The following is a 23447-nucleotide window of genomic DNA, read 5'->3' as shown; positions in this document are numbered from 1 at the left end:
ATAAATAAAATGCTACACACACACACACACACATAAAAGATCTCAAAACCCAGTGAGGCCCAACCAAGAACAGATTGGGTATAGATTGTAGAATGTGTAGTTGCTGCTTGAAAAAGTCACCCACCCAAGGCATATCGACCATAAATTGTGCACCAGTAATGATAGAAAACACAGACTGTGAAGAAGCGCCTTCATTGATAAAAAGCCATGAAATAAACACAGCGCACAAGCAACAATAAAAGCAAGACAACACCACAACATAGGATATTCATAGACACATGAACCCTGTGAGAGCATTTAGAGGTTGGGGCTTCATCATGGAGTGCATTCAAGCAAGACAAGTCAGCTGCACACTGTGAAATGCTCATTCAGTCTTTTCATGTTCCTGATTGAAGAGACTGCCTTGATGCTAGCAGATAGCATTTGTTCTTACGCCACATTCCCTCCCTCCCTCCTTCCTCACAGTAATGTTGGCAGTACTTTCTAATAAAGTACCTCTACAAAAGGACTCCAAGTTACAGCTTATGGTTTTATTAATGGCTAATAAATCATTTACTCATGGATCAGTTACAAGCCTTTAATAAGAAAAAAACATTTGGGCTGCCAGATTATGGCAGGTGATAAATATACAGTGTTGTAAGTCAACCCAATAGGTTTAAATGATAATAAATAATCCATAAAGGGTAATGAACAATAAGTCAGCAGTTGGTAAGTTATTAATAAAAGGTTTTGAGTTTGTCTTATCTTAGTTTCTGTCATTCATTCATTTTGACTTTTAATTGGTTCATGTTCTAACTCTGCCCAGCCATTCCCTCCAGCCAGTCATAATTGATCTCACATGCTAACCTTCATCACTCACCTTATTATTGTTATTTCCCTCTCTAATCCCGAGTATATACACACCAGTTATTCTCTGCTGGGTTGTCTCTGTGCCACAAGCCTTAGCTTTCTAGCGCCCAGATATTTTCCTGCCTGTTGTTTGATCCTGATACCTTTTTTAAATCAACTATTAAGATTCTGCCTCAGCCTAGCCATTTGAACTTTGTTTGCCTTCCTGGATTTTGTATCTTTGAATATTTCACCAGTAAAGACTCTTTACCTGAACTGCTGCATCTTAAGGTGTAAATTCAGGTTGCAGTTATGAATGGTAATGGTATTCTGTGGATTTCTTTGTTCACAAACATTCAGTATTTCTTACCAAAAATGGATTTAAAACATTTTTGAAAGAATTTTATGCCATCAAGGTTTTTATATCAATCCAGTTTTTAATAGTAATTGCTAAGTCATAATAATAATAAATCTATTTCTGGCTAAATGGTATGCAGCTCTTTTCCAGAAACTAAGAGATCAAATGGTCCATTGGAAGAAGCTCTCTGATGAACTAAAGAGAAATACTGGGGGATAAAACAGTCAAATGGGATTTTTCACAACCTGGAAACTTAAAAGTTGTTCTTCTGTTAGCCATTTAGCAACAGTTTATAAAGGGGTCCTTCATGAGAGAGTGATATGATCCATTCAATTTAGCAAAAAAGAACAACAACTTTGTGACAATTAAAATGGATGTTATTAGTTCAGGCGAATCTTAACAAATTTCTTCTGGGATGCAGACTCTCTGTCTGAGCTTGATGTCTGTCTGGCCAGGCAGCACACTGCACAATATCAGAGCTCATTCTAACTGTAGTTTAGCCAGAATAATTCATTTTTTTCAGAGTCTGCACTGGCCTCTACAGAATGAGGAGGGTCAACACGGATGTTCAGCGCACGCCACCTTGTTTTGTGTGGGAGTCTACGACTAAAATCTGTTGCCACCAGATTGAGCCTCAGAGCAGTTGGAGCTTCTGTAACCTTTCTGCCATAACTGCCACATTTTTATTATTTTTCTCACGAGGAATCTGGACAAATCATATGGTAATTCTGTAGTTTGAGACAAACATAGGGTGGGATACCAAGGCTATTTACAGTCAGCGAGGAGTTTAAAGTTCCTTATTATGCTGCATTTGAATATTGAATGTATTCCTCCTTCTCATCATTAGAAACAGAATAAGTTTTTGTATTATGTATATGTATTTTGAATGGTCACTAAAATATTTCTTGACTGTTAGGATGTAACGATTAATTACTCATAGAAACTGTCGAACTAGTCAAAGACACTGTTCTGCAAAAGAAAGAAATGTACACCTGAAATCAGTTTCGAGGGGTGGAATAGGCAATGAAAGGTGCAACACATCTGCACAAGCAAATAAAAGCAATATTGCAAAACTACATCATAATATTCGCTCATGGAGTTTGGGTGTTTGATAATTAAAGCATCACATTCAGTTATTTTAAGCATTGTGCGTCTGATTGGGTAATGTGTATATATCAAAAGGGAAAAGACAGGTATTGTAGTGGTGTCAGTATGTATGCTGGTCAGGTGTTAGGATCAATCCAGCTGACAGCTAAAGGGTAACAAGTACATAGCAGTAACCTTGATATTTATGGTGGTTAATGTTCATCACCTCTACATATCCATACTTGCCAACCCTATTTTTCATTAGTCTATCCCCATATACAACTCATACAACCCATATTTCTCCCAATTATTTAATTATCACAACCCGTTTCTGGCAGCATACAACATATAACTGCCGAAATACATGGGACGCAGACACTTCACATAGGTGGGGTAGAGAAGAGTAATTTAACCACTACACAGACTCCATGTTTGCAGCTTCAGTTGATTATGATGGACGTGCTCTGCTGCAGCTGAAGAGATCTAATAGCATTGTTCAGTACTCGTCTCAGATGTTTGGTTGTCTATTGTTTAACAAAAGAAAAACTAAAAAAATAATGTTAATGTCTTTGCCTTTAACTTCTATTTCCATTTTACCTAATCTTCAATAGACCATAAGCACTGAACTGGCAAATTTAACAAATGAAATGATTTCTAAATTAATCAGATATGCCTGTCCAAAATTTATTCTACAATATTAAGAAAAAGAAATCTGAACAAGATAGGTCAACATGGACCTTCATTGAATATGCATTAAAAAGGAATAAAATTACTTTTCCAGTCAATCTAACATTTATCAAACAAAGAGAAACCCTGGTGTACTGCTGCCGAGTGAATTTTCTTTGATTTTAAATGTCATGCCTGTAGGTGGCTTTACTCAGCCTGTAACCCTACTTGTACCTGAGCCTCCATAGCGAGGCAGCTCTATTACCAGGTTTGGTTGCACCTTGAATAGGCTGGCTGACTGGAATACCAGAGGACTTAATTTAAGTCTTTTACCCACAATCCGTCAATTTGTGAGTCACAGAAACCATAAAGGTCATGTGGGGGTGCAGATCAGAGAAGACAGCATATAAATAATCTTCAGACAGAAGACACTAGGACATACAAGCTCACACAAATTCTTGTGGATCTATCTTTCTGTCATCTGTTTATGCAGGCACCACACTCCATATTGACTGTCACACTGTTTTCCCATAGTGTTAGTGTAACGACACCATGCATGAACCTCATGCATGAATGAAAGTAGTACTGGAAGCCTGCCACGGACCCTGAGAGATCCTGAAAACTCAGTCAAATAGCAGTATGGCACCATTGTGCTACTTTTGGTTTTTGGTGTTAATGCATGTCCGGAGGGATCAAGGGGCAGCTTACCAAGGTGTTGCCAACTCATTAGAGCCAGCAGAATCCGATCAAACTGCACTCAGATCTATACAAATGGAGCTTTTCAGAGAAACCGCACTCTCTACAGTGGGAGAGCTAGAGGGGGGGGGGTGGAGGTTTGACCTTGATGAGGGATGGTAAAATGGTGTTTTACAACAAAGCTATGGTGCAAAGCAGACTTTAGTATTTTTGAATAGACTATTAAAGTGCTATTTTCTATAATATGCTTTACCAGCAGAAAAAGGTCAGAATAAGTACAAAATAACAACAACAAATTACAGTAAATATGTCTGCTGAAACATAACAACACAGAAGTGCTGCTCATCTTCTTTTTCATAACCCATAATCCACTTGACAAAGACTCCTGTATGTTTACATAGATTTACAAGGATCTCACCTTAATTTGTTTCACCCTTTAGATTTATCTTTTTACAACCGAAAGCAACTGCTTAGAACAACATCAATATATGGGGTGGGTTATATTATATATTATAGTTTCTCAACACTGGTGTGTTTCAGTCATCAATCAGTCAGTCCTCAAAAATTCATAGAACCATAGTTAAATAGCTCTCATTATATGTCTATATTGACTACTAATGTCCTACATTTAACTTGCACAACCCAAAGTTGTCTTACCATTGAAAAGCATCAAATATGACTCACATCACCTCGAGTCTTTCCTCGCCATCTTTACTAACGGCCAAGAAAATTAGGAACCATTTCAACTGCTAGCTTAGTGAATCAATGCAGAGAGACAGATAAGTGAATGTGAATGAGTGTTTAGGTAGGGAGGACGTAAATCAACACTGTAAATGTTCTGCCATTTCACTGTTCAACTCTGTGACGTATTGGCATTGTCAGCACATCTCCAAACATTCCTGTTTTAATGTTCTTTCTTGTGTACTTGGCCTCTTACTGCTGTATTTTTTATGATTATTATGTGTAGGCTAGTTATGCATGCATGCCATATGTTATCTGTGTGTGTCACCCTGTGTTGCAGTTGTTTTTTATTACTACTGCAGCAGCAGCAATTGCCCCTCAGGGACAAATAAATGTCTTAAACCTAAACTACTAGCTTTCTAGTAGTAGTGGTAGTATTAGGCAGTGGTGTACTGTTTGAGGGGCACAGGTAAAAAACTCAAAAGGGCACCAAGGTTGTGATGCATTCATGGTGAAACAGCTTACCCAGGATAAGGCTTAGCATAGAGTCGTGTTTTCTCCACTGTATTGGGATCCTACTCCAACCCTCCAGGCCCCTCAAGCAGCAGTGCCTATTTTCACTGTACACTGCTTCCCCTCCTAGTATGTTTCCTGTTGTTTTCCTGTGTTTCTGTCTGTCCACCTTTCCTTATTTGCCAACCAACCACTACAATTTAAAAGGCCAGCTCTTCCTCCCAGACTGCCAGATCTTTCAACCTCCCTAGTGGTATCTACAGTACAGCCAACTCTTGTGCTAGTCTTGTCCTTACACTTCTGCCTAACTCTGTTTGCATTGTGCCCCAGGAAATACCTCAATGCCACCCACCTACTGTGTCAGGCTCTGTCACGACTCGGAAATCTGCCACCACCAGCCCTGCATCACCCGGGACACCCCACCCAGTGGCTCTCTGACATAATTACACATTCCCTCCTTGTGAATAAATTGTTTTGTCTGACTCAATCTCTTGGCTTGTGTTTTGAGTGTGATATTGTTCAGCTTAACATATAAACCATAATCAGATACAAATTCTTCTTATAGGGTCTTTAAATTCACATTATTCCTTGCCAATTGTCTATGGCTGGGTAATGAGAATTTAGGCACCAGAGCACTGTTGAGTAGGCACCAATGGGCCACTGGTGCCTGTCTGTGCTGGATGCTTGTAGGTTAATTCATGACAAACATAGAGAGAGAGCACTCTTGACCTGCTGTTCAGAGTAGCTAACCAGTGGAACAACTAGAGCAAAGCAAGAAAACGATAAACGAACAAACACAATATACTCTACTTTCTGCTATGGGAAACTATTTCCTCACATGCAGAAATGTTTGTTCTACTCTCTTTGAGATCATTGAGGTCAGCTTAGTCAGGACTTTTTGGGAACATGGGAGTTCTCTTCGGAGTGCAAAAGGCCAACAAAGGAAAGACCTATAGGAATATAATAGACATACCCCAGCAGGGATACGATAGTTCTCAGGTATTGGCTTATGTATCTGTTAGGAAATGAAGACACACTTGGTCAGTGCAGGGTTGGTTCAGTGCCTTACCCTGAGTGAGAACTCATGGATGATGATTCAAGCACCCAAGTGGCGCTCTTTATTTATCACACTTCATGTTCTCGATATTGACCGCTTCCCCCTTGCGTCAGATTCTCTGGATCAAGACAAAGTCCGATACTCTCTGAAAGCTAAATCAGCTGGTTGGTATGGGCTGCACACACAAGCTATGTGTTGATCCTCAGTCTTGGAGTCCACTGCATGTTGACACTGATGGGACCAGGTGGACTTGAACCTCACCCTAAGGGGCTCTGACTTTGAGAGAGCTGGATGGGTACATTAGGAGATGAAGGAACTTTTTCTGTACTCAATTATACAATTAAATGTCTGCTCTGATGAAAGCTTGGAGGTCTAACATGTTTTGTTCATTTTAATGTCATCTTAGGAGGTGGAGAATACCACGGTCAGGCATTGTGCTTGACATTAATATTGATTTCTGCTGATGAGGCTGTTTTGCAGTAACTTGCCCTATGTGCAAATTTCATTCACTAATGGCAGATCTTGTAAACAGAAGAGAAGAAGAGGTATGAGCGAAAATGTTAGTTTGTGCAACTCCAGATTCATGGAATAAAATGTGAAGTGTTTTTCATCCTGTTTGACACATTTTGAATACTTATACTATGTCTTTCTATCTGTATTTTTATCTTTTTGACAGTTTCCACGCCTACAGAATGTGAGGCAGCATTACCATTTCCACTTTGGCTCTTTTTTCTGTAAATACTCTATCCATGGTAGGCGACTAGGACTGCTGTGAGAAGTGATATTTCTTTGGCTCAAAGTTATGTTACTCTTATCAAAAAAGACGTCTGAAAGCACACTGCCCACTCGCACTGGAAACCAACTTTCGTCACCACTGAAAAATGAGGGTTTTCTGAGCTTTCACAATCAATAATTGCTATAAGGTAAAAACTACTCTGAAGACACAATGAAATACTTTGTATTTAGTGTTTGTGCAGGAGTAGGTTTAAGACGAAAAACAAACAATCCGAAAGGGACTTGCAGAGCGATCATGAGTCAGAAAACACACAGTAAGATAAGAACCTGCAGGGAGTCAAACTCACAGCATCAGTTCTTGGAAATGTTGTGATGATACTGCCTTCTGAATTATTGTTTGGAGCACTGTGTGGGATTTCTGTTCTGCTGCTCTCTTCTCTATGATGCAGATTTCTACCTGGTGGGATGAGAACAAATGCAAATGGCGTGGAGATGAGTAAAGGACTGCAGGCTTTTTCTCATTCTGTATGTTAAAATGTACTTTTTAGTGGAGATGTAGAAAGTGCATTTTACTTAAGAATAATTCTCAGTACTTGCACTTACTAATCACAACTTATACTTCATTGTAAGCATTGTACTTTTTACTACCTTAGATTTAAATGATAGCTGTAGTTACTTTTAAAACTTGGAAAATGCAATACATTAATTGATTGGCTCACTAGCTACCACACTATTTGACTTGTCACCCCTTGTCTACGTGTTGTTAATAGTTCCACTAGTTTCCCCTCATGACCCTTCACAGTTGCTCAATCCCTTGGTTGGGAACCCTTGGTTGGGATTTCACAGAATATGGGTAAGTAATGGATGTGTAAATACAACCAGCTGTTTCTACTTAAAAAGTTATGATATGTCAGTGTTGTGTTCACAGCTTGTGTGTGCTGCTCCCAAAATGCTCTGTTATTTCAGGTTCAAGTTAAGGCTCGAAGTACTTCAGGGAAGTACATGGATCCTACAAGATATGGTTATTATCCATTGGCTTTGCCAGGTGCCTTTTGGAGGAAAACCCAATGTCTGACTGGATTACATTAACTAGCAACATTTTTTTCCAATCGTGGGAGTGAGACACACAGACATTAAAGGTCGGGGTAGATGATCCTCTGAGACGCTCAGCTATCTGATGTAACCCACTTTGTTCTCTCACTGCATTCCTGCTAAAACATGGCTGATTCTGTATTGACAGCACTTGGAATCACCATCTCTGGCTGGAGAACAATAGAATATTGTAACCATCTATTCTCTGTCGCAGAGGTTCAGAGCAGAAACAGAACAACAACACCTGGCTTCATCTGAAGAAGGGAGGCCCTGTGGTGACACTTCACAGTAAATGCCTTGAGGTATGGCTTAAAATGATCAGAAATGATGTTTTACAGACAACTAATTTATTCTGTTGTGGTCAGATTCAGGGAAGAATGACAGCTTTCATAGCATGATAGTACGATTGTGGGCCTTCATCATGCTCACAGGTTGCTACTGTCAGAAACAGTAGCAGCAATTATTGGCAGATCAGCACTAATGCAAAGTGTGAATGTGATGTTCCCATGTAGCTCAGCCCCTACACCTAACACTATGTTCCATCAAACGTTCAGCCAGCGTCACATCTTCTACAAAGATTGTGTTTACACACAAGGCTAGGGATTTACATTTTAAAGGATTATTGATGTGTTATTCTATGACACACACTCAAGTTGACTGCCCCTGTTATTGCACTGGAGAATAGCGCAACGGCTTACAGTCATTATCACATTAAACCTTAGGGTGCATAAAGGAAGGCAACACTGCTGCAGACACCTCAAAGGATCTATGCGAATCAAAGGGAAGAGCAAGAGGCAGTACAGAGCAGCTAGTCATGGACTTCTGTCCATCCTCACACTGAATCAGGTCAAGACGGAATATAAATCAAGATGAGTGACCGTGTGAATATGAAGCAGCAGAGTGAACAGCTAGAACTAATGTAGTCCTATAATCAAATATTTAATCTCAGCAAAGTGAGAAGAAAAAGATTTAGTGGGGTTTGCATGGATTTTTAGAAGTACGAATAGATAGTAGTTCTTTTCTTGACCACTCATCAGTGTGTGAATATATCACTGAAGTTCAAAATAGCAATAAAATTCACTTTTATGCTCTTCAACTGCACAGCCTGGAACAAAATGTGAGCTAAAACCTGCTGTAAAGAAAAAAAAAATCAAAAACATGCTTTTGTATATAAGTATATATTATTTAACTAAGAAGTCACTTTGAGAAATCTCTTTCAGAGCTGAGTCAGGGTCAAATAGCAGCATCTTGATATATAACAGGGACAGCAACATCAGATCAGAGCAGCAACAACGAGCACAATGCAAACTACATTACATTATACTAACTGCAGCTGGCAGTGATCAAATCATTTATTTTAAAATCATTTATATTTATATTAAATAAGGGTCTCAAGTTTGAGTTGGCCTGCAGATCATGACCAAGACCCATAAAAGAACAGGCTTTTGTTTGCCTACTTCTGTACTGATTCAAGGCACTTTAAATTCAAGCCATTTGTGGGACCTAAATTGTTTGACTGTTTTGAAAGAAACTTCTGGTTTAAGTAGGAAATTTGCCTCTCACAGACTGATCTTATATACTAAAATGTATGTGTTGTAACTATTGACAGTATAAAACATGGACATCGTATCTGTGACATCGCCCACAGGTTTCTGAAGAATCATGAAGTTAAGGGTGTGGTGGCTCTGGCTACTGCCATCTTGGTAGTCCTGCCTGCAAGTGGAGCATGGGTGGAGCTGACGCAGGCTGAATGCAGCCTGATTGCTGCAAGCCACCTGTGTCGAAGCAGCTACATGCTTAATTATGCATAACTTTAAGCCTTAATATAATTTGAAGGGCTTAGTTACATAAAATAAATCACCTTCAGTACAGTTATCATGATTAGGGAACTTAGAGACCAAAACCATTTTTTGTACCAGATTGTAGCATGTTTATTTCTGCTGTGAAGTTGGGCATTTTAACATGGGGCTTATGGAGATTGGAGCAAGCCAGTGATATACCTCAGGGCTGAGTGATACAGAGGGTGACGTTTGGAAAGGTGGCAAGTGTGGCAAGACTGTAAATAATACCACCCAAATCAATCTGAGACAGAAAAAAGCCAGCAACTGAGCGTTTTCTAGATGTCATGGAAAAACAGGGCTTTAGTCTGTAAAGGAAGCCAAGTGTGAGTTTTAATTTCTCTGCAAGATAATCAGTGTGGTGCTTCAGTTTTAGACTTTTGTCCATCCAAATTCCCATGGATTTTTAAATATCACCGGACTGAATAGAGACACCATCAGGAGTATTGATGGAAAGGATAGGAGCCTTTGTTTGCCCAGGAGAGGAGATCAGTTTTATTTTTGGTTGGATTTCAGATTCAATAGGGCATGCTGCAGACTGCTGAAATCAGTCGCCAAGTTCTTAAAAACTGCATTGTTGGTCCACCAATCATTTTTCCAATGATGTGAGGTACAGTTACTCCTCTTCACTTCTCTCCTCATGCAAAGTGGAGGTTTAGAGGCTGTGAATAACACCATCAAGACTGCCCCTGCATTTATTGATAAAAGTGGACTTTCATGGATCTTTTTTTTTTTGGCCTTCTGAATTTTTACAGACCCAAAGTTCCCTAAAAAGATGACTCAGGCACTGCTACTTTGTGGGGTTTTCTGGAAGCAGACAAGTCATGGATCTTTATGTAAGTCTCTCTGTGATGATATTTTGACGAATTTTATTGGAGACACAGCACTCATACTGAATATGCTTTTTTAATGCTGAACATAACAATTAAATGTCACACAATACTGAGAGAAGAGCTTTTCATCTGTAATTCTGTGGAATTAGTTTCACCTCGTCTGTTAAGTGAGGCGGGGGTATTGCTTTGTTGAATTCAGAACAGCTGCTTGGGATTTTTATTGTCTAATTCAATGTCACCTAATTTCTCATTTCATAATATGCACCATTACTCAAAACCCTTTTTTTAAATGTTGCAAATATTCTCCATTTAATTCAAAGTCCTATTCCTTTTACTTTGCTGAAAATATTGTAATTTTACACCTGGCTGACCAAAACTGTTGGTCCATCCCAAACAAAGGTATTTGGATAACTACTACTGGTCATTGCTGTGGAAAGTAATACTGCCCAGAGAATGTTTATTCTTTTTATTGACCCCCCCCCCCCCCCCCCCCCCCCCCCCCCCCCCCCCCCCCCCCCATTGACATTTCGTCTGGCACCACCATAAAGGGGAAGATTTGCACTTTTAAAAAGAACAAATGTCTGATCAGCACAATTTTAATGAGCATATTCATGCTCCCCAGAGGATGAACAACATTTTTTGACACCCTTGGGGCAAAACATCTAGATATGTTGTGATCTAATAGGTATCCACTGTATGTAATAGCTGATTTCCAGGTTTTTATCCAAATGTAGCAAGTTTCAACCAAATTTGCAGAAAATCAGCCACTATTATGCAAATATTAGAAGCTAAAACGTCATTTTTGTGCACCAGTCAGTGGAAAACAGTGCAGAAAGAGTGGGGAGAGAAATGAATGGCGATCCAGCGCGACAAACAATACAAAGTTGTTTTTTTCCTGATTTCACTTTAAGTGAAAGTTTATGATATGCCACCACCACACTTTGATGGTGATGAGAGGAGGAACAACAACAACAAAAAAAAGTCTGGATTGCCTTGAGCAAACAGGTGGCCGAGCCAGGCGTCGCTCATTGGAGGAGGGCAGCGGTCATGAGGTAACATATGCCTGTACAAGGGCGTTCAGGTAGGTAGGTGCAGTACCAGAGACAACTTTGTATACAAACATTAGCGCTTTGAATTTAATGCAGGCTGCAACAGGTAGCCAGTGGAGCTCGATGAGTAGCGGGTGACATGTGACCTTTTGGATTGGTTGTAGACCAGGTGTGATGTGCCTTCATCCATATGGCGATGTCTAAGAGGCAATTGGAGACCCGTGCAGAGATCGAAGGGTCCTCAGGAGGAAATGATAGATACAGCTTAGCAGTGACAGGAAAAGCCATGTGAGCGGATAATTGGACCCAAGGAGGTCATGTAGATAGCAATTAGAAGGGGCCCCAGCACTGAGCCCTGGGGTACCCCTGTAGTGAGGTGATGCGAAGTGGACAACTGTCCAAGCCAGGATACACTGAAAATTAAGTCTGTTTCCATTAAATTTTGTTGAATTTTGCTTTTAATCTCATTCACTTTTGAATCTCATAAAGGTAGTAATTATAAAATTCTACACATATTAGCTTTACACATACCATAGGACTAATTTCATAGCCATCGGTTCAAATCTGAGAGAAATCAGGGAAATCAATACCAAAACGTCACAAAATATCCTACAGTATGACTCCACCAATCAGTGGCAGAGCAGCAGCATTATTAGGTCAGTTACTGAAAGCAGCAGATAGATAGTAAAGCAGATTCATGCTCCCAAAGGGATCAACCCCTTCGATTTAATCTACATGGGCTTTCCTCTATTTATCATATTTGAAATGAAAATATATCACATTATATATTAAAGATTACATACATAATCTTTAAACGTGCTGTTGTCTGGAGGGTAAGACAGACAACCCCCACCCGAAGGAAATCAAATCCACTACAATAAAGAAAACACACAATACACCTACACAGGGAAATCCTCCAATCTGGCTGGTATTAGTCCAGGTGAGCTCAGTGAACATTTTCAGTCCAGTACTTCACTCTGAGGCCAGACATTGTGATCTGTGGTCTGTCTACAGCAGAGGTGATATCGTACAACTCATTGAGTTTTCCCCTCTCGTGGGAGCAGCAACTGAAAAACTGGCTTCTAAGAGTCCGAAGAAGCATTGATGTAGCTGAGATGGGATGCAGTAGATTTGAAAGAGCATGTTCAGTGTCTTCTCAGGGAGTAACAAGACGAACTCAGACGAAAGAAATAAAGCTTCTTTGCCAAGTAAGAAAAACAGGTGTTGGGCTCTGCTTTACAAAAAGATCTTCCGGTCATTGCTGAGCTCACTGAGAAAATCACAACATAGAAGTTTATTTATTTATATCTTACAGAAACATCTATAGTCCTACAAGCAAGCGCACATAATAAATGAATTAAAGATCAAACGATATGGGAAAGATTATCCACAAATATACAGCATTTTTTTGGAATCATTCAGGTACATATAGTGGTTTGCATTCTGGTTCAGTTTCAGCGCTGCTTTCCAGTCAGGAGGCCTTCCAGGATACACCATGAAGATTCAAAGAATCATTAATTCGTGACTGTTTCGACCTAAAGTACTCCAGCTGAAAGCAATGGAGATGAGGTAGGCAGTATTTCCTACAGGGTATAGAGTCGGGGTAGGTTTGTTCTGTTGTTTTTATTTGGATAAAACTTTGGACTGTATATTCCAAAACAGATTTGGAGTGTATAGCTGGTTGCTGTTTTTGTCCATCTAGTTCTGAGCAAGTGTTAGTTATCAGATTCTGTTTGCTGGAAATGACTGTACTGCTCTTTGTATGAACCAAGTTACTGGACAAACTGTATTATACTGAAGCCATAAATGGTTCTTATTGAATCAACATGTAAATACGATCATCAGTTTTGCCCTTAATTGCAAATCGTTCTCAGAAGTAACAACTTAAAAGCTTTGAACTTTCAAACTCAGATATGCTTTAATGTGGCCTCATTAAATTGCACACAACTTCACACCAAAGAGGCTGAAAATCGAATACTGGTCAGCTCTCTGTGGACAGCGTGCCCACTCAAAGCAGTTGTGGTTAACTTAGTTTAGGTTGGATTCGTCACTTGGCGTGGGCAGAGAGGTAATCAGACACAAGGATTTAATTTGGGCAAATGGAGTGAGTCCTTGGCTTCTCGGTTAGGGGATGAATCACTTCTCTCTGGTAAAAACAGGTGGATTTCACTTTTTGTTTAACTGAAGCTTTTAGTGTGTCACCAGTGATATTTAAACACACAGCCTGCCTGCACACATGCAAAGTGTGAAGCAAAACAAAAATTCCCCCCATTGATGACAACCCCAGACACCAAATGGATGTGTGTAATAGCTGGCATTATCATTACATAATGTGCTTAGTGGGATGACGGGAGGGCAGATGCAGAGTTTGTATCTGATGGAATAGATACTGCTGCTAACTTAAAACACTCGATGGCTGCTGTTGAGAGACAGTAATAATAACCCATGATGTGAACAGGCTGACAATCTGGCCTGCTTTGTTAGTGCTGGGTTAGTCACAGGAAAACATGGGACACTACAGTGAGTCATTACTACTGCATGACAGCTTGCAGATAGACTCTTAATAGGATTCTACTGTGCTGGGCACGGCAGCGCTGAAATTACTCTTTACATTGAACTGAGCATTATGAGGCTCAGGGGATGTTTTCAAGTGGATTGATGCAGCCCTCTGTTTTGAAAAGGTCTGGAAATGGCTTTTGGTCTGGGAGAGGCAACAGATGGCCTGACACACACTTCCTTCTCTTCTAGCCTTAAAGGAATACACTGAATTTTTAGGGGATTATCTCATTGGTCGGATACCAAAATCATTAACGCATTTCTGTTAAACTCATCAGTAAGTATAAAAGAACAAAAATGATGTGAGTAATTCTAAGCTTCTGACTGTTAATTGTCATGGTGCGAGAGATATTAAATTATTCTTCTTTTGCACCTGGCAACTGGGCTGCCATTTCTTTTTCTGGCATCATCAGATTTTTCAGGATAGGTGCTCTCACTGGGCCAAAGAGAAGATCTTGCAAGCTAAGAAAGAAATATGCTTCAGTTTTAGCCCCATTAATCTGATTCCCAGTTTTCTGTAGAATCGATTTTAAAACTTTACACTCTGCATGGCAAATCCCCAGAGTACATTGCTGAACTTTTAAAGACTAACTTCACACTAAATCATGTATGGAGGAAACCACTGCTTCACTAACCTTTACGGCTGGAAGAACTCCTGACCTCATCCATCATCACAGTTGGGGTGTGGTTAGATGTAGTCTGTTCAGTTTGTGACCACACCTGGCTGTGATTTAGCGTTGAACTTGACCTCGACTTCTCTCTTCACTGACAAAGTAGGGTTGCATCGATCCAACTGTTTTCCTCTCGATACTAAATCCAATATCTAAACTCAAGGTGTCTGTTGATAGTGAGTACCAATTCAGTTGCAATACTTTTCTCAGATTTAAAATCTATAAACCTCCCTGAGCCAGAGATTGCTGTGGTGCTAAAAACTGTGTTAATGTGGATCAATCACATCTGGCCAATATCCAACCCTCTTAATGTGGCCATCAATGCCAATACTGATCCAATTGATTGGATTAACACATCCTTACCACGAGTGATTCTCAAATATGCATTAGTCTGGAACCAGTTCATTTTTTATTTTTAAGGGGCATTATCAACAGGTGCAGACCAAAATGCCTTTGGACACAATTGGATAGAGCCTGAACCAATGAGAGCAACAAAACGTGTGGCTTAGTGCAGTGGGTTAAACTTAAACCAAATCGGAAAAAAACATCATTCTTACCAACAAAAGCTGCAGATGTGCAAAAAGTGCAGCTTCTTGTTCTTCTTTTAGTGAAAATATGCTTTCCAGTTTGTTTGTTTGACGGTGAATTCAACAGAAACAGTTCCACATCAGCAATTGCCATTTTTGTTGTTTACGTAAATTCCAACGACGAGTAAGGTTGTGTTCGTCTGTACAGACATCGTATCAAACCCACCCCATATAAGATAAATAGTTGTGATTGGCCAGTAGTGGTGATGAGATCCAGGATGGGTTGAAATTTGTCTAAAGAGGAGTGTGGCCAGACTCATCTGCCAGAGGAAATAAAATAGAGCTTGCAGGTTTTTCTGATTCCCAGGCTAGATGACTCATATTTGAAACCAGTGGCCACCTGTTTAAATGACTACCACCCCCTCGCACTGACATCAGTCAACCTGAAGTGCAATGAGCAACTAGTCAAAACTCACATCTGCTCATCCCTGCCCAGCACCTTGGACTGTTCAGTTTTTGTATAAACCATAGATGACGCCATTGTCTCGGTGATACACATAGTGCTCACCCACCTGGACAAAGGGAATTCATATGTGAGAATGCTCTTCATTGATTACAGCTCTACATTCAATACAGTAATTCTAAGCTCATTGATCTTGAACTGCAAACCTCCATCTTCAGCTGGATATTCGATTTCTTGATGGGCACCCACACCTCCTGCTCTCTATCCTCAACACAGGTACACCGCAGGGCTGTGTGCTCAGTCCCCTCCTTTATTCCCTGTTCAGTCATGACTGTGCTGCCAATGTCATCTTTAAGTTTTCTGACAACATGACCATCCTGAGCCTCACCACAGACAACAATATGAAAGCCTACTGAGATAAGGTGACTCTGACCAGCTGGTGCCAGAAGAACCTCTCTCAACATCAGCAAAACTAAAGAGATGATGGTGGACTCCAGGAGTCAGCAGGGTTTTGGCAGATTCAAGTTCCTTAGTGTGCGTATCACGGAGGACGTCTTCTGGACAGTACACACAGTTAAGTAAGCTCACCAGCAGGTGTATTTCCTGAGGAGGATTTTAACTCCTAATCTACTCATTTATCTTATCTTATTTTATCTAGTGCTCTTAATACTGTAGATAATATTATAAAGACTGCTGTCTAGACCTGTTCTATATGTAAAGTGATAAGTTTTGTTATGATTTGGCGCTATATAAATAAAACTGAATTGAATTTTTCTCATCCAACACATTTAAGAATTAAGAGCTGTTGATGCTTATCAAGCGTATCGGCCGATGATATGGTTATCAGGTTTTTTAAACGCTCAAATATCTGTGCAGGTCCTTAAAAATACAATATTTGTTGGACTTTCATTGTAAATCAACTTTTGACAGCAGCATGTGGTGTTTACAAAATGAACATAGGATAGTTAAGAAATTGATGGAGATGGTTGAAAATGATGGAGAGCGACAGGGATCGGAGGAGGTGAGGTGTAAAAATCTTACAACAATATAAATACAGCCTTCCTCAGGCATAATGGGGCGGGGGTGCTACACCACTTTCTGCACCTTCGTCTGGCCATGAAGGGTGACAGGCTTTTGCGATTCTGGCCGATACACCCTTGGCACAGCATGCTATGCGATGGCTGATACAGCAGATATTTTAAAAACTCATTTCCCCCCTAGCTTCTGTAGTCATGGCCTTACAAACCTGTCTTTTGTTTAACTCATTCATCAATTCAAGTGTGAAACAAACAATGTTCATTATATATTTACATACATATATTACAGGTCAAATAAATCTGAAAGAAGAGCTGTATTTTATTGCTTTTGATTGATTAGTGCATGCATCATTGCAGTTGCTTATTGGGTATCGCATAGACGAATCTGTCTTTATTAGGTTATATTTATTAGATTAGTGATTAGTGGAGAAGAAATTCAGTTCAATTCTGACAGATCATTTTCCTTTGTTTTAGACTCTTGACTCCTCACCACTTGACAACTACAAGCAAACACTGTAGCTCAAGTCAGAGCAAGACAATCTCAGGGGAGACCTGTGTGTGCATACATTACCTCCCTCCCCTCCAAATCAACCTGCAATGGTCCTGTCAACACATATGGCTCTGTGGCTTATCTCTCAAAAACACAAGGACCTGTTCTGCCATGTGGGTCACACCGGCTATTTCTCCAAGTCCCGGCAGCAACGTGGCCCTCTACACCCACTACAAACAACCATTAATTGATGTGGCAGAGATCCGGATGTCCAATCGGTTTTGATTACCTCCCCCTTCGCAGGGGAGCTGGGACACTTGGTGGGTGATGCACTTTTCTGCTTCAATTAAAATCAAGGTTGAGTCACAGTGAATCACAAAATGCTGCTGTTATGCAGATTAGCCAGCAGGTTCTTAGTGAGGATTGAGATGTCCCTGTGTGATTTGGTACATAAGGGAGAACACTAGAACACTGCTCCACCCTCTCCCCCACCACCCCCCGAGGAAGCATGCAGATACTGGATCAAGTCCCGCAGGACCATAAAGAGCCAATTTGGGCCAGCGCTGGCTCTTTTAAATCACAAACAACAGGAAGAAGACAGTTCCTTTCTCTTACATTTCATGCTCATGATGAAACTTACATCTCTAAAGGAGGATTTTTTTTCAAAGAGAATGAGACTAATCCAAACTGATGCCGCTTTTTCATTTGGATCATAGTGCCGCTCGCTGCACCGCCAGGAAGGCGAAATAACTTTGTCAGTATGTGACTCATATGTATGAGGCTAAGAATTATCAGCCTCACAACAAGTGTGTTAAAACTTTACTACAGAGGAGAGCGTGGTTATAAATACATTTCATCATTGTGTATGTTTATATGCGTGTAGAAGCAATCATGTCTGCAAAACCTGTTGAAGATGTGTTACCGGCTTTCATACTGAGCTTTTATCAAGTAGCCTCGGCTTCTCCCTCAAGTCTTTTAAAGCTGCACATTATGGGAGTTGTTTTTATCTTAAAGGAGAAATTCTTTCACACTGTTGTACAATCAATCTGTCATATTTGCTGCATATTCCAGGACGTCTTTGTCACATTTTGATCATATTCATTGATGTTCTAAACCACATTTTATGTTCTTGCAAATGCATTAGTAATTTTCTGCTCTTTGTGACTGGTAAGAGATGCTGAAAATCCACGCCTTCATTCTGTTACCCTCCTTTAATAATTAATTACAAGCAATGTTTTTAAAATGTTGCACCTGCTTTTGAATTTGCCTCTCTGGAACACATTAGATCATTGTTGTTGGACATACTGCATATGGGTGATGTTTTGTATAATATTGTTTTCTTGCACTGAACTGTATCTATGTCCACCTGTCGCTGCCATTTTAGTCAGGTCAAGTGGCTGAATAATATAATAAAATACATGAATGAACGCTTTACAAGGTCTTGACATCAGAAAATTAATCTCTACCAAAATATTTTCAAAGAATATAACATTTAACTGATACGTTTTTTGTGAGTTGCTCTCCACAATCAAAAACATCTCAAGGCTGCATTGCATTTTGGACCATTGAGGCTTATTTGTATAGACTAAGCTTTGTTCTGGAAAAGTAAATCTGAGACTGACACTAAAACCATCATTTCAATATGAAACTAACTGCATTGCAGCTGTGCAGGTAATTTCCCATTATGAGGTCATGTTTTCACATGGTGTGGCTTTTCTTACATAATGTACAGCATCATATGTGAGTCCATGATGCCATTCTTTAAAGCAGACTCATGCTGCTGCGGTAGTATTTTGTTTATACGCATTATGTTTCTCCTTTCAAACTCCCATGGCAGCAGCAGCAGCAGCAGCTTGGGATTATTTGGGACGTTGCATCAGACCCAAACAGCCACTTGTTTTTTTATTTTTTTTTATTTTACTGCCTGCCTTCAACAGACACATTAACAGTAGGTGAGGCTGGGGCTGGTGATAAGCATGCAAATGACTCAGACTTTGGATAACCCATCCAATATTTGTTTACAGTTAATTGCTACCATAGTTATTTTTTTCTCTTCCTTTTTTTTTTTTTGGGGGGGGGGGGGGGGGGGGGGGGGTTGTAATTATCCCACATCACTGATGACTCTTCAGGTGATTCTAAAATCATTAAGATGTTGCTTTGGCAGATGTTTGTCTGTAATTGCCTTATTAGCAGGGAGGATGGAGCTGTGGTTTGACATTTGCATCAACATGCAGTGACTGATCCTCAAGTGACACCTTGAAGACAAGCTAATAATTGTCAATCAGTGTTCATTTTATTGGCTAATAATTTTCGTCAAGCACATTTTTTCACTGATGAAAACTAGATGATAACTTGATAAAAAACTAATTTGTTGACCAAAAAAATGTTGATGATAAAAAAATAGAAGACACAATTTTCAGGGAGAGGCGAGTTGAGCAGGGATCCAATCAGAACTAATCTCTTTGTGTGGTCGGGCAGTTAGATGGAAGCAAACGCTAAATGTGAAATACGAGAAACCATTACTGTCCTCTACTTAGAAAAGTGAATACCATCCTTTTCTTGTAACCACTTATCCATATCAGAGCTTATTCCAGCTGGCATTGGACGACCAAGGACGAATCGCCTGACACAAACAACCATTCACGTTCACATTCACACCTATGGACAATTTAGATTCACCAATTAACCTATTAAGGGCAAGGTCAGAGACATGGGAAAACATGCAAACTACAGACAGAAATGCCTATGGGTTCAAACCTTGTGCTAACCACTGCACCACTATGCCACCTCCAATAACATAGTGTTTCTATTGTAAATGTGTCTTAGTAACTGAGATAAATGTGATCCAGGAGTATATAATGATTTGAAAATTCAAAAGAAATTAATTCCACTTAAACTAAATCAAACTTTACTGTCAAAATGATCACCATTTACACTTCTTGCTACTTCATGTGTCTCCAGCAGCTACTGTTTTCAAGTGTAAATGCAACTCAGAGGCATTTAGAGATGGATTGAGATCAAAGACGCATTCTATCCAAATGTTTTAAAACTGTAAATGCATCTGTATTCTAAAGTTGCATGTGTAATCTTTAACACCTCAGCTTGCTTCCTACCAAAAGTGTTAGTGCTTGTTCCAAATGGCTACACTCAAACGCCAGTTGAAAAGCCTGCTGTTATCCTTCTGATTGCCCAATTTCTCTCCAGGAACTGCCTACCTTTACACCTCCACTGACGTGATCAATCACTGTATACACCAGACATGATTGTCAGATTGTCTGTTTTGGAAAGTTAAAGGACCTGACAAACACTTTGAAGAATATTGAGCTTTTCCTCCCACTGAGAACTACAGTAAGTGGTGTTCCAGTAGTCACTGTTGCGGTCTTTACTCTAGCAAGGAACAGTAAGTGCACAACACTTATGTGGCAGATTTCCTAAACCGATAAAGCACTTAGCAATTTGCCTGTTATTCACCAACACCAATGTTCTGGACTGGTCTGACCACTGGAAACAATTTGGTGACAGTGTGACATGTATACAGAAGGAACTTGGAACCAATCCAAGTAATGGATGACCTCTACCTCCTGGCCATAGTTAACTTTTACCATGCAACAAATCCCCGGACAAAGCTGGTAGAAGATTTAGTGTAAGCAGTGACCTGTTAGTCTGAGAGGGACCAGAAGTATCACTTTGCTGCTGATAATATTGATTCCCAAAGACTTCACGTCACACCAATAATTTATTGCTGAAAATGAAAAAGACCAAACACCCTCAGAAAGTCATCTCTGTCTATAGGAGTGAAGTCTCTCACTAATCGAGGACTGCTCTCACAAATTAGGAGCATGTATCTCTTCATCTCTTTTTCCCCACTGAGTGAAATCTCGGTTGCCTGGCCGAGGTCATAGAGCAACATCTGCCAGGCTCTGCTACCACCCCTCCCCCGCCCTCCTGTCCAGTTTTGGATTAGAGATAGCCTAAGCACCCCCCCCCCCCCACCCCCCATCGCATGCCACTCTGCATGGATTAACTCTTGGAGAAGCTACACTGCTGTCACACATTAACCTGCAATCACAAGTCTCTTATGCAGAGAGCACCAGCGACAAAGCTCTAGAAAGAAGGGCTGTTCCAGTCTGATACAAACACGCTGGAAAGTCTGCTTTTGTGCACAGTGAGGGCAACGTGTTATTCAGAGTGAGCTGTCACCGAGCCAAGTTCAGAGGCAACCAAATGCTACGACTCCTTCACCGTTTCAGTAATTAATCACAAACCTAAGGTGTGGAAAAAACGATGCGGCAGCTTTCATTCTGGCAGTAAATTCACTTGTGTCTGTGAAGATGTTTTCTGAGAGTCAAATCACTAGAAATATTGTTCCATCCTTGTTACTTGTTATTCCTCCAATCGCTGGACTGCATGTTTCATTTTCATCAATATTTGTCCACTCAAACCTGATAGATTTAAAGTAATTACATTCAGCAAAGGTTTTTTTTTCTCAGGGGAGCCTCCCCTCTGTGATGAGATAGATATGTACACACACACACACCTTTATGCTTTGGAAACTAACACAAAAACAGACTGACAGACGAACAATACGCTCACACAATTGGAACTTGCCTATCTTGCCAGTAGACAGTACAGTATGTGGATGAGTTTACAGATGCAGTCAGACTCCGCTGAGCGTAAAACTGCGACTAATTTGAAGCTTCACCAAGAAGCCATGAATCATTCAGCCCTGTGAGACTGATCAACGGTAAAGACGGGGAGCACCCTGTAGACACCGGTAACGTGAAAACTGCACACATGCACCCGTTGACAGACACATGCAATCGTTTGCTCCAATAAAATCTCCCATATCATCTTTTCAGTTGGAGGAGAGCAGAGGAATAGGAGAAAGAGGAGAAGGAGGAGGAGGGGAGCTGCATTCTTTGCAGCAGCAACAGTTGGCTGTCTGTCGACTGAGAGGGAAAGAGTTAGCTGCAGCACAGAGACACACAAACAGAGGGTAACACACAACATGCATGCACGCACATACACACGGGCGGGCAGTGGAGATTGAAGATGAGAAAGAGATGGACAGAAAAGGTGACAGATAAAGCCACAAAGCCACACGTCTGGAGGGATGCTTGGCAACCGGTGGCAAAAATGGAGATGCAGTAATAAGAGAAAGGGGGAGAGGGAGAGGAAGAACTAAAAGGGATAGACGCACACATGTAGACATGTTGGAAAACACCATCGTAAGACAAGTGCGATGGAGATGACAAGAAGGGAAATCGTCACTTACTGGAGTCATCTGAGTCGTATCCCTCCACGTCAGGCTCCTCGTCTCTTTTGGTGGCCTGTAAGGAGGCGGAGGCTCCGGCACAAGCCCGGTCTGGTTTATCCTCATTGGGGCGGTCACTTTCGGCAGCGGCGGTGGCAGAGGCGGCGGCCGAAGAGGTGGAGAGGGCAGAGCACAGGGCCCCGACAGGGCCCACTTGGTGGGGCGCAGCAGGGGGGAGGCCCCGTGGGTAACGGGGAAAGTAGTCAGAGATTTGCTTGATGGGTTGGATGGGGCCAGGGCACACGTCAATGGCCATGTGCTCCTGGATGCTGATGGTGGGTTTCTCGCCTTTGCGTTGTGTCATGCATGCGGTCCAGCCCGGAGCCTACTCACAAAACCAACAAAAGAAAAAAAGAAAAAAAAGAAAGAAAAACTGAGAAAAGAAAAAAATAAATAAAGGAAGATAAACAGACCCACCCCCCTCGTCCTCCTCCTCCTCTTCTTCTTCTTCTTCCTCTTTGCCTCTCTGGAAGAGGTGGGTGTTGTTGTCCTGGGTAAGTGCTGATGGGTGGACAAGTCCAGGTGATCTGTGGATGTCACCACACTGGTCTACATGGAGATCTAGAGGCTTTTGCTGCGTCTTCCAGTGCTTGTCCTCAGACCCAGACCATGCTGTCTGACAACCTCACACACACTACTACCTTACCCTCCCGCTCTCCTCTTCCTATACCCCCACACTCTGCCCACGTCTCCGCTGCCTATCTGAGAGAGAGAGAGCTAGAGAGTGGTGTTTGTGTGAGGGAGTGTGAGAGAGAGGGAAGGGATTAGAGAGGAAGGAGGGAGGGATCAGCTGATGTCACTGCCTAGCAACCGAGCGGTAAACAGGAACCGTCGGCCGAGGTGCTTAATTATGATATTAACCCCATCCATCTGTCAGTGGGAGGGAAGATCCAGCGCCATGCCAGACTGGTGCGTGCATAAATGTGTGTGTCCTTGAGTGTGTGTGTGTGTCTGGTG

The 23447-nt window shown here is 41.0% G+C and overlaps 1 protein-coding gene across 1 annotated transcript in view; it reads right to left on the bottom strand.

Annotated features, from left to right (window-relative positions):
* doc2b (double C2-like domains, beta) overlaps positions 1-23219 on the bottom strand; it is a 123099-nt gene extending 99880 nt beyond the window's left edge. Inside the window, exon 1 of the mRNA XM_010737214.3 lies at positions 22452-23219. Within this exon, the coding sequence (XP_010735516.1) occupies positions 22452-22794 (343 nt within the window). The 5' untranslated portion in view covers positions 22795-23219. The remainder of the gene's footprint in view (positions 1-22451) is intronic.
* Between the last annotated feature and the right edge of the window lie 228 nt (positions 23220-23447).

This window comes from Larimichthys crocea, chromosome III, assembly GCF_000972845.2.
Source record: "Larimichthys crocea isolate SSNF chromosome III, L_crocea_2.0, whole genome shotgun sequence".
NCBI classification, from domain to species: domain Eukaryota; kingdom Metazoa; phylum Chordata; class Actinopteri; family Sciaenidae; genus Larimichthys; species Larimichthys crocea.
Note: the sequence above shows the minus strand (reverse complement) of the source record. Positions and strands in the feature narration are given on the sequence as shown.